At 44.7% G+C, this 14,895-nt stretch overlaps 1 protein-coding gene across 1 annotated transcript; it reads right to left on the reverse strand.

Annotated features, from left to right (window-relative positions):
- Nucleotides 1-9,640: 9,640 nt before the first annotated feature.
- Nucleotides 9,641-13,077, reverse strand: LOC141023303 (uncharacterized). Its single transcript, XM_073499916.1, has 3 exons — nt 12,060-13,077; nt 11,180-11,254; nt 9,641-9,925 (listed from the first exon to the last, which is right to left on the reverse strand). Exons 1-2 carry the CDS (start codon nt 12,951-12,953, stop codon nt 11,246-11,248), a joined length of 903 nt encoding a protein of 300 aa, XP_073356017.1. The 5' UTR covers nt 12,954-13,077; the 3' UTR covers nt 9,641-9,925; nt 11,180-11,245.
- Nucleotides 13,078-14,895: the final 1,818 nt, after the last annotated feature.

The raw sequence follows: 14,895 nt of genomic DNA on the forward strand, positions 1-14,895 counted from the left end.
GGGAGACACAGACACCCGCTAGCCACCTTATGCAACTAGTGCATGTCAGTCAGTGGAACCTGTCTCACGTAAGCGTACGTGTAAGGTCGGTCCGGGCCGCTTCATCCCACAATGCCGCCGAAACAAGATAAGACTAGTAGCGGCAAGAAGAATTGACAAAATCGACGCCCACAACTACTTTGTGTTCTACTCGTGCATAGAAACTACGCATAGACCTAGCTCATGATGCCACTGTTGGAGAACGTAGCAGAAATTCAAAATTTTCTACGCATCACCAAGATCAATCTATGGAGTTTACTAGCAACGAGAGGGAAGGAGTGCATCTACATACCCTTGTAGATCGCGAGCGGAAGCGTTCAAGAGAACGGGGTTGATGGAGTCGTACTCGTCGTGATCCAAATCACCGATGATCCTAGCGCCGAACGGACGGCACCTCCGCGTTCAACACACGTACGGAGCAGCGATGTCTCCTCCTTCTTGATCCAGCAAGGGGGGAGGAGAGGTTGATGGAGATCCAGCAGCACGACGGCGTGGTGGTGGAAGTAGCGGGATCCCGACAGGGCTTCGCCAAGCGCAAGCGGGGAGGAAGAGGTGTCACGGGAGGGAGAGGGAGGCGCCAGGGCTTGGATTGCTGCTGCCCTCCCTCCCCCCACTATATATAGGGCCAAGGGAGAGGGGGGGCGCAGCCTTGGCCCTTCCTCCAAGGAAGGGTGCGGCCAGGGAGGAGTCCATCCTCCCCAAGGCACCTCGGAGGTGCCTTCCCCCTTTAGGACTCTCCCTTTATCTTATCTCTTGGCGCATGGGCCTCTTGGGGCTGGTTCCCTTGGCCCATATAGGCCAAGGCGCACCCCCCACAGCCCATGTGCCCCCCCGGGGCTGGTGGACCCCTTGGTGGACCCCCGGACCCCTTTCGGCACTCCCGGTACAATACCGATAAAGTGCGAAACTTTTCCGGCGACCAAAATAAGACTTCCCATATATAAATCTTTACCTCCGGACCATTCCGGAACTCCTCGTGACGTCCGGGATCTCATCCGGGACTCCGAACAACTTTCGGGTTACCGCATACTAATATCTCTACAACCCTAGCGTCACCGAACCTTAAGTGTGTAGACCCTACGGGTTCGGGAACCATGCAGACATGACCGAGACGTTCTCCGGTCAATAACCAACAGCGGGATCTGGATACCCATGTTGGCTCCCACATGTTCCACGATGATCTCATCAGATGAACCATGATGTCGAGGATTCAATCAATCCCGTATACAATTCCCTTTGTATACCGGTATGTTACTTGCCCGAGATTCGATCGTCGGTATCCCTATACCTTGTTCAATCTCGTTACCGGCAAGTCTCTTTACTCGTTCCATAACTCACATCATCCCGTGATCAACTCCTTGGTCACATTGTGCACATTATGATGATGTCCTACCGAGTGGGCCCAGAGATACCTCTCCGTTTACACGGAGTGACAAATCCCAGTCTCGATTCGTGCCAACCCAACAGACACTTTCGGAGATACCTGTAGTGCACCTTTATAGCCACCCAGTTACGTTGTGACGTTTGGTACACCCAAAGCATTCCTACGGTATCCGGGAGTTGCACAATCTCATGGTCTAAGGAAATGATACTTGACATTAGAACAACTCTTAGCAAACGAACTACACGATCTTGTGCTAGGCTTAGGATTGGGTCTTGTCCATCACATCATTCTCCTAATGATGTGATCCCGTTATCAACGACATCCAATGTCCATGGTCAGGAAACCATAACCATCTATTGATCAACGAGCTAGTCAACTAGAGGCTTACTAGGGACATGGTGTTGTCTATGTATCCACACATGTATCTGAGTTTCCTATCAATACAATTCTAGCATGGATAATAAACGATTATCATGAACAAGGAAATATAATAATAACCAATTTATTATTGCATCTAGGGCATATTTCCAACAATAAGCACCAGGCGGAGCTGCAGAAGTTCAAGGACGCGGAGGAGGCCCTTCAGGCCGAGTTCGAGACTCAGCGCTCGAACTGGATCGAGAAGGAGAAGGCCTTGTCAGACGGCTATGGCGAGATCGAGGACCTGCTCGATGGTGAGTTGTCCTTCTCTTTCTTTTGCCTGCCGGTTGGTCATATGAGTCGGCTTCCGGCTTCATACTTCTTTTTTCTTCTTATGCAGAGTATTTCCCTGGTTACTCGTGCGCCGCCAGCCAAGCCGTCGAGGCTCGCCGTGAAGAGTGGAGGCTGGCTGGTGCCACGATCGCGCCCAACGCCCCACGGACCCTCGCCGAGCAGATGCTCGCCATCCAGGCTCATCTCCAGCCGGCGCATCGGGCTCTCCGCCGTCTTCAGCGTGCCGGAGCCCAGGTGGTCTCCGCCCTCTGGCCAGGTACTCCCATTTTGCGCACTGTCAATCGGACCTCCGACTGGTTGGAGGTGGCCATCAGCCGCATCGAGGCATGGAAGGGCTCCTCCGCCCGGGCGGGTGATAACCCACAAGTATAGGGGATCAATTGTAGCCTCTTTCGATAAGTAAGAGTGTCGAACCCAACGAGGTGCTAAAGGTAGAACAAATATTCCCTCAAGTTCTGTCGACCACCGATACAACTCTACGCACGCTTAACGTTCGCTTTACCTAGAACAACTATGAAACTAGAAGTACTTTGTAGGTGTTTTTGGATAGGTTTGCAAGGTAATCAAGAGCACGTAAATAAATTCTAGGGGCTGAATTTTGGACACAATCTCTATCCGGAAATTAGCTTTCTTGCGGCGAAAGAAGGGCTCCAACCGCCTTACAGGGTGGCCACGAGGGTCCAGGGTGCGCCTGACCCCCTGGGGCGCGCCCCCTTGCCTCGTGGCCCCCTCAGGCATCGTATCGCGTTGATTCTTCTTCCCAAAAATCACAAATATTCCAAAAAAATCTCCGTCAGTTTTTATCCCGTTTGGACTCTGTTTGATATGGATTTTCTGCGAAACAAGAAACATGCAACAAACAGGAACTGGCACTGGGCACTGGATCAATATGTTAGTCCCAAAAATAGTATAAAAAGTTGCCAAAAGTATATGAAAGTTGTAGAATATTGGCATGGGACAATCAAAAATTATAGAGACGACGGAGACGTATCAGCATCCCCATGCTTAATTCCTACTCGTCCTCGAGTAGGTAAATGATAAAAAAGATAATTTTTGATGTGGAATGCTACCTAGCATAATCTTGATCACATAATCTAATCATGGCATGAATATTAAGACACAAGTGATTCAAAGCAATAGTCTATCTTTTGACATTAAGACAATAATACTTCAAGCACACTAATAAAGCAATCATGTCTTTTCAAAATAACATGGCCAAAGAAAGTTATCCCTACAAAATCATATAGTCTGGCTATGCTCCATCTTCACCACACAAAATATTCACATCATGCACAACCCCGATGACAAGCCAAGCAATTGTTTCATACTTTTGACGTTCTCAAACCTTTTCAACTTTCACGCAATACATGAGCGTGAGCCATGGACATAGCACTATAGGTGGAATAGAATATGATGGTGGAGGTTATGTGGAGAAGACAAAAAGAAGAAAGTCTCACATCGACGCGGCTAATCAACGGGCTATGGAGATGCCCATCAATTGATGTCAATGTGAGGAGTAGGGATTGCCATGCAACGGATGCACTAAGATCTATAAGTGTATGAAAGCTCAAACTGGAAACTAAGTGGGTGTGCATCCAACTTGCTTGCTCATGAAGACCTAGGGCATTTGAGGAAGCCCATCGTTGGAATATACAAGCCAAGTTCTATAATGAAAATTCCCACTAGTATATGAAAGTGATAACTCAAGAGACTCTCTATATGAAGAACATGGTGCTACTTTGAAGCACAAGTGTCGTAAAAGGATAGTAACATTGCCCCTTCTCTCTTTTTCTCTTTTTTTATTTTCCTTTTTTATTATTTTTTATTATTTTTTTGGTGGGCTTCTTTGGCCTCTTTTTTTATTTGGGCTTCTTTGGCCTCTTTTATTTTTTTGATAAAGTCCAGAGTCTCATCCCGACTTGTGGGGGAATCATAGTCTCCATCATCCTTTCCTCACTGGGATAATGCTCTAATAATGATGATCATCACACTTTTATTTACTTACAACTCAATATTACAACTTGATATCTAGAACAAAGATATGACTATATGAATGCCTCTGGCGGTGTACCAGGATGTGCAATGATCTAGCGTAGCAATGACATCAAAAAACGGACAAGCCGTGAAAACATCATGCTAGCTATCTTACGATCATGCAAAGCAATATGACAATGAATGCTGAAGTCATGTATATGATGATGATGGAAGTTGGATGGAAATATATCTCGGAATGGCTATGGAAATGCCATAATAGGTAGGTATGGTGGCTGTTTTGAGGAAGATATAATAAGGCTTATGTGTGACAGAGCGTCTCATATCACGGGGTTTGGATGCACCGGCGAAGTTTGCACCAACTCTCGAGGTGAGAAAGGGCAATGCACGGTACTGAAGAGGCTAGCCATGATGGAAGGGTGAGAGTGCGTATAATCCATGGACTCAACATTAGTCATAAATAACTCACATACTTATTGCAAAAATCTATTAGTCATCGAAACAAAGTACTACGCGCATGCTCCTAGGGGGATAGATTGGTAGGAAAAGACCATCGCTCGTCCCTGACCGCCACTCATAAGGAAGACAATCAATAAATAAATCATGCTCCGAATTCATCACATAACGGTTCACCATACGTGCATGCTACGGGAATCACAAACTTCCACACAAGTATTTCTACAATCCACAACTGCCCACTAGCATGACTCTAATATCACCATCTTTATATCGCAAAACTATTGCAAGGAATCAAACATATCATATTCAGTGATGTACAAGTTTTATGTAGGATTTTATGACTAACCATGTGAATGACCAGTTCCTGTCAACTCTCTAAATAGATATAAGTGAAGCAAGGGAGTTTAATTCTTTATACAAAAGATATGCTCACGCTCTAACAAATATAAGTGAATCAAAAGAGCATTCTACAAATTGCGGTTTTCTATGTGAAGAGAAACAGGCAATCCAAACTTCAAATGATATAAGTGAAGCACATGAAGCATTCTATAAAGCCATACTCAAAAGATATAAGTGAAGTGCAAAGAGCATTCTATAAATCAACCATGGAATATCTCATACCAGCATGGTGCATAAAATAAAAGTGAAAACTAAATGCAAAAGACTCTCCAAGATTTGCACATATCGCATGAACGAAACAAATCCGAAAACATACCGATACTTGTTAAGAAAGAGGGGATGCCTTCCGGGGCATCCCCAAGCATAGACGCTTGAGTCTCCTTGAATATTTACTTGGGGTGCCTTGGGCATCCCCAAGCTTGAGCTCTTGCCTCTCCTCCTTCTCCTCACATCGAGACCTTCTCGATCATCGAACACTTCATCCACACAAAACTTCAATAGAAAACTCGGTAAGATCTGTTAGTATAATAAAGCAAATCACTACTCTAAGTACTGTTGCAAACCAATTCATATTTTGTTTTGGCATTGTAGCTACTGTAATATAACTTTTTCATGGCTTAATCCACTGATATAAATCGATAGTTTCATCAAAACAAGCAAACTATGCATCAAAAAACAGAATCTGTCTAAAACAGAACAGTCTGTAATAATCTATAACATTCACCATACTTATGATACTTGAAAGGTTCTGCCAAAATTATGAAAAATAAACAATTTTTATAGAAAGACAGTGAAAAAAGTTTCAGAACCATTTGACGTTCCAGTAAAAAAAAATGTAAAATCGCGCACTACAGCCAATGTTTCTGTCCTGCACCGCACAAACCAACAAGTATTGTAAACATCCTAAAGGCAAACCTTGGCACATTATTTTTATAATACAATGGAATTGTACAAGGGGATAATTATTTTTGTTGAAAAGTTTCTATAATCAAGATTCACAAAGTTTTCGTGAGCATGAACAAAGTTCAAGGCTAGCTCTCACTTCAACAATGCTCGTCTTTCTCACTTTCGCTTTATTTTGTGAAAAAGTTTTAGGTTCCCCTCTTTATTTTTTTGTTTTTAAACTATATAAAAGCACTCAATAGAAATAAATGACTCTCTAAAACTTTCGGGTTGTCTCCCTGGCAGCGCTTTCTTTAAAGTCATTAAGCTAGGCATATAGTGCTCAAGTAATGGATCCACCCGGATCCCAAGGTATATCAAAGCCAATTTTAATTAGCATTGATTTGTAATTTAGTAGTGAGCACAAAGTAACATATATAATATAATGACGAAGTCTAACTCTCTTCCTATGCATCGGCATGTCATAAAAGAACAATTCATGCACACATAGTAAAGGCCAATGCATAGTATAAACGGTTTCTTGCAATTTTATCATGTTGGAAACATAGAGAGGCGGAGATGTAGTTCCTCTCTCATAATAATTGCAAGTAGGAGCAAGCACATGCATATTATATTCATCAAAATCATCATGTGCAACGATAAAAGGCAACCCATCAATATAATCCTTCATAAGTGCAAACTTCTCCGATATAGTGTAGTCGGGAGAACTCAAAAAGATAATAGTACTATCATGCGTGGGTGCAATAGCAACAATTTCATGTTTAACATAAGGAACTATAGCAAGTTCATCTCCATAAGCATAATTATTGGCATCTTGGCCACAAGCATAGCAAGCATCATCAAAAAGGGATATTTCAAGAGAATCAAAGGGATCATAACAGTCATCATAGCAATTATCCTTCAGTAGGCACGAAGGGAAATTAAACAATGTATGAGTTGAAGAGTTACTCTCAATAGAAGGTGGGCATGGGTGATCAATCTGCTCTTCCTCCTTTTGTTCTTCGCTCTCCTCCTCATCTTTTTCATCCAATGAGCTCATAGTTTCAGTAATTTCTTCTTCCATAGATTCCTGCAAAATATTAGTCTCTTCTTGGACAGCGGAGACTTTCTCAATAAATGCATCAATATCAGAATTGAATTCATAATTGGCATAGCAATATTTATGTAACATCCCAAAATTCTAAATTTTGGAATGTTATAATTAAATAGATAGTTATGATTGATTGTGTGAAGTTTAGCGAAATTCGAAACTTTTTGAAAGTTAAATGAGAGGGAATAAAATGACTTTCCCAAACTTTCATTTTTGCTTTTATGATCTCCGTGAATTCAAATTCTTTTCACCACAAAACCCTGGAGAGAAGATGACATGACTTCTTCCATTTATTTAAATGACAAGGGGTGTTGAAAATATTTGAATTTCATTTGAGAATATTTCCAATTCTGAAACTTTATGCAACTCAATGATTTTCACGAGCGAAGATAAAATGACTTCTTCAAACATATGAAATATGAGTTGGGAGTTTCAAAGGATCAAATTCAAAGTCCTTTTGGAAATTATTTTTAATTTGGAGTTATTTGGGTTTTTTTCAAATTATTTTTCTCCAAAAATAAAATACATGGAAAATAGGGTAACATGATTCCCTATAATAGAAAATTGGAGATAAATAAATTTGAAATTATTTTTGTATTTTTAAAATGATTTTTTATTGGATTTTAGTAGGGCAGTAGCACTCTTTGAATTATTTAAAATTGTGTGGATTTTATTTGACTCTAGAAAAATGTCCATCTTGTAGAAAATCTTTTTTCTGAAAATTTTGATATATTATATGCCTATAGTATTTTTATTTATTTAAGGTTTTCTTTATTTTCTTTGCGCTGTTTTAAAAAAAACTTCTTCCCCGACTGGGCCGGCCCAGCCAACCGGGCCAGGCCACGGCCCAGCCCAACCGCGTCGTCTCCCTCCCGAGCGGGAGACCGGCTGCCGCACACCAGCGCCGCCGTGCCGCCTCCTGACTCCGCGCCCGCCGCCTTTGCCTTGCCCCGCCTCCACGCCTCGCCTCCCCCTTAAATACCGGGCCCCTCGAGCCCCGCGACGCCTTGAGCCGCCGCCGCCCTCGCATCTCGCGCCGCCGCCGCAGATCCCGCCGCCGCTGCTGCGAAGCCGCGCCGCCTTGCTGCGCCTCGCCGCCGCCTCCACCGCCCCGCGTAGCCACCGCCTGCGCCGCTAGCTGCTGCTGTCGTCGCCGCCCGACGTCGCTGTCGCTGCAGTCGCCGGAGCTCGCCTCCGGCGCCGCCACCGATGACCCGCCGGCCGACCCGCCCGAACCGGTATAACCCGCCGACCTGATCCGGTTATTTTTTTAGGGTTTCGGTTTTCGTTTAAAAAAACCGTTTTTTTAATTTGGTTAGTTAAATAGTGCGCGTTCGCTAGTTTAGGTTCTGGAGCAAACGAATTCATTAGATTAGGTTCTGTTAGCGAGCGTTCGCTCGATAGATTTTTCTTTTCTTTTTAATTTCGGCCAGGGACCTATCTGTGATGATTTTATTTATAGATCAGCCCCTGATTTTCAAACGATCACTACTTTGTACTCGTTTATCCAAATCCAACGAAACTAATGCCCACTTCTTCGTTATGATCCCCTCTTTTCAGTAAAACAACTTAAACATGTTTTTGAAAGTTTTAAAATTTGATTTCAAACAGATTTGTATTTGAACTTCTTTTGTTCATAGCTTGAGTTTTATAACTCCGTTTGAGTTGATTCTTTTTGCAAATTAAAGCTCTTGACCTAAAATTTTTGATAAGGCTAAATTCACCCAATTTTGGTACTGTTAGAATTTTTTTTCTGTTGCAAGAGTTATTTGCTTGTGTTTTGAAGTTTTCCGAATTGTTTTCTTCGTTCTTTCCGATCTTTTGAGTGATTGTGTATGTGTGGTTACTATTGCTTGCTTACGATAGATTGACTGGAGTGTGAAGAGTAGAACTATCAAGAGTGTTGAGTGCGAATCATCTTCATCAGCAGTACAGGCAAGTTCACACTTTGCTCATATCCCTTTCATACCCAGTTTTATGCATTAGTTTCACCCTCAAACATTGCATGAGTAGGATTGATAACATGTGGGTATTGGGAAGTAGTTGATGAGGTAGGAACCTATTGCCCTGCATTCAAACTTGGGAGTTACTGTTACGTTATGCTTATGCTGCTATGCTATGCTCGTAGACGTGGATTGGGTTTGAGAGTATTCATGACAGATGTGAGATTGTTAATTAATGGTTCAACTTAAGGTGGCAACTTGAATACACATCTGGGTGGATTGAGGCACCTGGGGTACCCAGTGATTGCCTGTATTTTTTGGAAATCCCGGGGTACCGTGTGATTCTCCCATGGACCGCCACCCAGGCTCAAAGGGATCATGAGATTATTCATGCTAGAAACTTCCGTGTGCAGCCACAAGCTATTATGGGCTCTAGCATAGTTGATTAAGTCGTGTGAACTCTTACAGTGGTAGACTAGCAGATGTAGGGGAAAGTAGGTGTAACTGTCTACCCATCGTAATGTGCTAACGCTTCTGAAAGACCGTGTCTCGGTCATCCGTTTCTCAAACATCATGAAGTGTGAGAAATCCAACGGAGGAGATTGAGTCTTGTGGGGAAAAGTGCTGTAACACCCACGATGCGGCTATATCTCCCACGTGTCGAGGCACGACTTAGAGGCATAACCGCATTGTGGTTTTGTCGCAAGAAGGGCCATCTTCACACAATCCCATGTAATGAACAAGAATGGGATAAAGAGTTGGCTTACAATCGCCACTTCACACAATACATAAATGAATCATACATCATTCAGAGTACACACATAGGTCCGGCTACGGAACCCAAAATAAAAGAAGACAACCCAACTGCTAGATCCCTGATCGACCCAACTGGGCACCACTATTGATGAACATGAAAAGAAACAACACAACGAACAAGATCTTCATCGAGCTCCCACTTGAGCTCGGTTGCGTCACCTGCACTGGTATCCCTGGCACCTGCAACTGTTTTGAAAGTATCTGTGAGTCACGAGGACTCAGCAATCTCACACCCGCGAGATCAAGACTATTTAAGCTTATAGGAAAGGATGGTGTAATGAGGTGGAGCTGCAGCAAGCACTAGCATATATGGTGGCTAACATATGCAAATAAGAGCGAGAAGAGAAGCAACGGAACGGTCGTGGAGCTAGCAATGATCAAGAAGTGATCCTGAACTCCTACTTACGTCAAACATAACCCGAAAGCTGTGTTCACTTCCCGGACTCCGCCAAGAGGAGACCATCACGGCTACACACGCGGTTGATGCGTTTTAATTAAGGTCAAGTGTCAAATTCTCTACAACCGGATATTAACAAATTCCCATCTGCCACATAACCGCGGGCACGGCTCTCGAAAGTTTATACCCTGCAGGGGTGTCCCAACTTAGCCCATTATAAGCTCTCACGGTCAACGAAGGATAAACCTTCTCCCAGGAAGACCCGATCAGTCTCGGAATCCCGGTTTGCAGGACATTTCGACAATGGTAAAACAAGACCAGCAAAACCGCCCGATGTGCCGACAAATCCTTATAGGAGCTGCACATATCTCGTTCTTAGGGCAACACCGGATGAGACATCCTACGAGTAAAACCAGACCTCGAGTTTCCACGAGGGGGCCCCACAGTCTACTCAGTTCGGACCAACACTCGAAGGAGCACTGGCCCGGGGGGGTTAAAATAAGATGACCCTTGAGTCTGTAGAACCCAAGGGAAAAAGGGATAGGTGGTAGCAAATGGTAAAACCAAGGTTGGGCCTTGCTGGAGGAGTTTTATTCAAAGCGAACTATCAAGGGGATCCCATAAATCACCCAACCGCGTAAGGAACGCAAAATCAAGGAACATAACACCGGTATGACAGAAACTAGGGCGGCAAGAGTGGAACAAAACACCAGGCAAAAGGCCGAGCCTTCCACCCTTTACCAAGTATATAGATGCATTAATTAAGATAAGAGATATTGTGATATCCCAACAGAGTTCATAAAATCCCATGTTCCAACAAGGAACAAACTTAAACTTCACCTGCAACTAGCAACGCTATAAGAGGGGCTGAGAAAAAGCGGTAACATAGCCAAACAATGGTTTGCTAGGAAGGGTGACAACGGTTAGAGGTTCCTGGCAATTTGGGAGGCTTGATAAGCAAGTGGTAGGTAGCGCGACATAGCAATAGAGCGAACAACTAGCAAGCAAAGATAGAAGTGATTTCGAGGGTATGGTCATCTTGCCTGAAATCCCGCAAGGAAGAAGAACGAGTCCATGAAGAAGACAAGCGGACGTAGTCGAACGAATCCTCACAACTCCTGAACGAAACCGAAGGTAACGAGAGAAGCAACCCGGAAAGAAACAAACAACATAGTAAACAACCATCACATAAACATGGCATGATGCACAATCAAGTATGATGCATGTCCGATTTAATGAGCATGGCATGGCAAAATGCACAAACAATACTACAAATTAAGTGGAGCGCAATATGCAACGAGTTGCATATTGACGAAACACCACAACAATTATTTAGTTCTCTCTCGTTTATGTACCCAACAATGTTAAATGTTGATTAACATGGCAAGAGGTGAGACATAAGTAAACTACACATTTTAGGCAATTTAAATGAGGCCGGAATGACAAACAACAATTCCGGAAAATCCCCATATGCATATTTTGAATTTGCTACTGTTCTGCCATAAACACAATTTTAATGTTGTTAAACAGCAAAATAAAGTGCACCATGTTAAACTAGGCATTTTTCTACCCCATTTACATATAAAGTTTATTAAATTCCGAGTTACGGTTAATTAGTTATGAAATAAATCATTTTAACATGGCATTTAAGCAAATTTAAACAAACAACACTTTAAACATTTTAAACATGGATGAGAGTGACATATTATTAAACTACACAAATTTCTGAGCATTTTACATGTATAAATTATTTTAATCCGATGCACGGTTGTGAAGTTATTATATGCATGAAGTGCAAGGGGTTTTCTGTAAAACTGGCAGTCTCTGGATAATTAGGAAATTTGCAGCAGCGGATAAAAAACACTGCGGGCCTAAACTGGCTGGCCCACTGGTGCACAGGAGCGGGCACTGGGCGCTGCTCACCATGGGCTGAGGCCCGGTCGATGGAGGAGGCCGGGCAGGGAGCGCTGGGTCTTGGAGGCAGCAGGCCGGCTGGCTTGGGGGCGCTGGGCCGAAGCCAGGCTGGGCCGGAGACGTGGCTGGTCCACGCAGGCGACGGAAGGGTGCGGTCAACGCAGTCGACGCAGGGGAAGGAGCGGTGCGGCTGCAACTTGGCGTTCGATCTGAAGCAGGGAAGACAGGAGGCGGTGCGATGCAGAGGACGCAGGGGAGTCGGGGCGAGAGGAGCCGGGGCGGCCACCGACGAGCACGCGATGGCGGATCCGGCCATGGGGCGCCGGACTTGGCCGGAGAAGGGGCGGAGGCGCGCCGGGTTGGGGCGGCAGTGGCTCTGCTCGTTGCAGGGGAAGCAGATGGCAGCGGCAGGGAGTCGGCGGCGGCGAACGAGCGCGAGGCAGAGGAGGCAGGCCTGGCGCGCGCTCTGTTGAAGCAAGGGAAACGAGCGGGCGACGCGGTTGGCCTGCAGGTGGCCGAAGGCTGGCCAGGGTGGCCTGGTTCGTCGAGGTCGCCGGCAATGGTGCTAGGAGGTGGTGGCACCCTCGGGCTCCAAGGCGACGGGGAGGAGGCCGTGGGTGAGGGAGGCGAGGCAGGAGGCGAGGCAGGCAGCGGCGACGAACGAGGTGAGGAGGCGCTCGGGCACCTGCCGCTGGATCGAGGGATCGAGGAGCTCCTCTCCTTTGGTGCTGGACACGCACGGGAGCCGGGAGGGGAGGCGGCTGGAGGACGAGGAGAGACGAGGGCGACGCCTGGAGCAGCCGCTGGAAGGGCTCCGACGAGACGAGCCAGGGGAGTCCTTGGGCGCCATGGCTTTGTTCCTGGGAGGAGGATGAAGAGAGATGCCGAGAGGATTTGGATCATGGGTGCGGGCTCTGTTGGTGGGGAAACGAGGGAGGCAGGGGTCGATGGATTGGATGGATCAGGTGGAGAGGTAGTTGGCTCGGGATGGATCCCGAGGAAGATGGTGGCGGCGGAGTGGGAAGGATGGGACAAGCTTCCTAAAGTTTAAGGTTGGACTATTTATATAGGTAGGGGATTAGGGTAGGGGTTTAACGCGATCCGTCCGATCGTAATCGGGCGGTCGATAATGAGTAGGCTAGAGCGTCCAACAAAGAAAACGAAGATGTTTTGTAGATGTTTGGGGATGATCCGGACCCAATGGTGATGACTGAGCGGGTCAGGTTCGGGCCAGTTTCAGACACGGGCAAGAGGTCGATGCACCATACAGAGAGACTCCGGGTTTTGGTAAGAGGGCAAACGAATAACAAGGTTTGACTCGGAACGGTCACCGAAAGCAAGGGGGGAACGCGGCAACTACGAGCGAATGCAAGTTTGAAAACAATGACGGCAACAGAGTGCCGATGCAATGCGAATGATGCGATGAAGAATGCAACAACAAAATAAATAACAGAGCTGACACGCAAAACAAGGAACGCATCTGGAGCATCGGTCTCGGGGCGTTACAAGTGCGCAAACCTCTGCAAAGTGTACAAACTAATCATGATTAGCCGTGTCCCCGGTTATGGACAATCTTGAGTATCTGGTTCTTGGATTATCCTGTTGATCTCATCACGTTACTTAAATAATTTTTTGGGTTGTTAACTTTTTAATTGGGATTGAGAGGGGGTTTACCTTCTCAATGTTTTCAACAAACTTTGTAGTTAAATAAAATATATTCCTTTGCAGTAGGGAAAAATTGGCTTTTCGCAAAAACATTATAACCATAGAGCTTTTCCACCAGCCATATATGCATGTAGTGATAGCCATTATTCATCATTGCTCTACAGTGTGAATTTGCCAGTACATTCAATGTACTGACCCTTTGTGGCTGCAACGTCTCATGTTGCAAGACTTCTTACGACGAGTAAGTGATACATTAGGGTTACGATTTCTACACTCAACTTTTCCGTTGGTGTTGATGGGAATCCACAACCTTGTTGTTACTTCCGCTTTATGGATTGAGGTAATAGTATTTACGTTACTTTATACATGTGATTTACCTCTGTTATAAATCCTCGAGTACTGTGTGTGTCAGCATACCGATCCACGGATGACACTTAAGCACAGAGACTTGACCGCCTGAGGTCGGGTCGCTACAATTTTAGGATAGCTAAATTTTCAGGTCTATAAACATCATCATAAAGATTTTCAAACTCTTTGAACATAGATTCAATTTCATAAGCACCCATAAAAGCAACAAATTCTTCTATTTGTTCCACATCATAGTAATCATATATAACTCTAGCATAAGAAGCCAAGGTTTCATCATCGTTAAATTTGCATGAAAAGGGAAGGTGTGGAGCCTTCATCCTAGAGCAACAAGTATAATCATATCTCAAGCATAGTTGCCTAGCATACCACTTCAACATATGAATTTGATCCCATAATAGTTTCCCTTTTTGAGTCAAGCGATAATCCCTAAAGTATTCACGTTGATCCAACGTGTCTCCCATTACATAATTGAATGGGGTTTTCTCTGGATTATCAAAGTAGTACATAATATCTGTCACATAACGAGCATCAAGGGTTTTAGGAGGCTCCCCATCTCCATGAGTAGCAAGTAAACCTAATTTTTTTGGTATTTCGTGTTCCATATCCATAACTAAAGATAGAGAACAACTAAGAACAGCAAATAAAAATTACTTAGTGATAAAGAAAACAAGCACACATGAGAATATTCACCCTGCTACCTCTTGAGCACTGCGTTGGTTTTCCCTTGAAGAGGAAAGGGTGATGCAGCAAAGTAGCGTAAGTATTTCCCTCAGTTTTTGAGAACCAAGGTATCAATCCAGTAGGAGGCTAC

Source organism: Aegilops tauschii, chromosome 5 (genome assembly GCF_002575655.3).
Source record: "Aegilops tauschii subsp. strangulata cultivar AL8/78 chromosome 5, Aet v6.0, whole genome shotgun sequence".
NCBI lineage: Eukaryota > Viridiplantae > Streptophyta > Magnoliopsida > Poales > Poaceae > Aegilops > Aegilops tauschii.

Coding starts and splice junctions, on each gene's coding strand:
- LOC141023303 (XM_073499916.1), bottom strand. CDS start 12,953: ATGATCCAAATCCTCTCGGCATCTCTCTTCATCCTCCTCCCAGGAACA.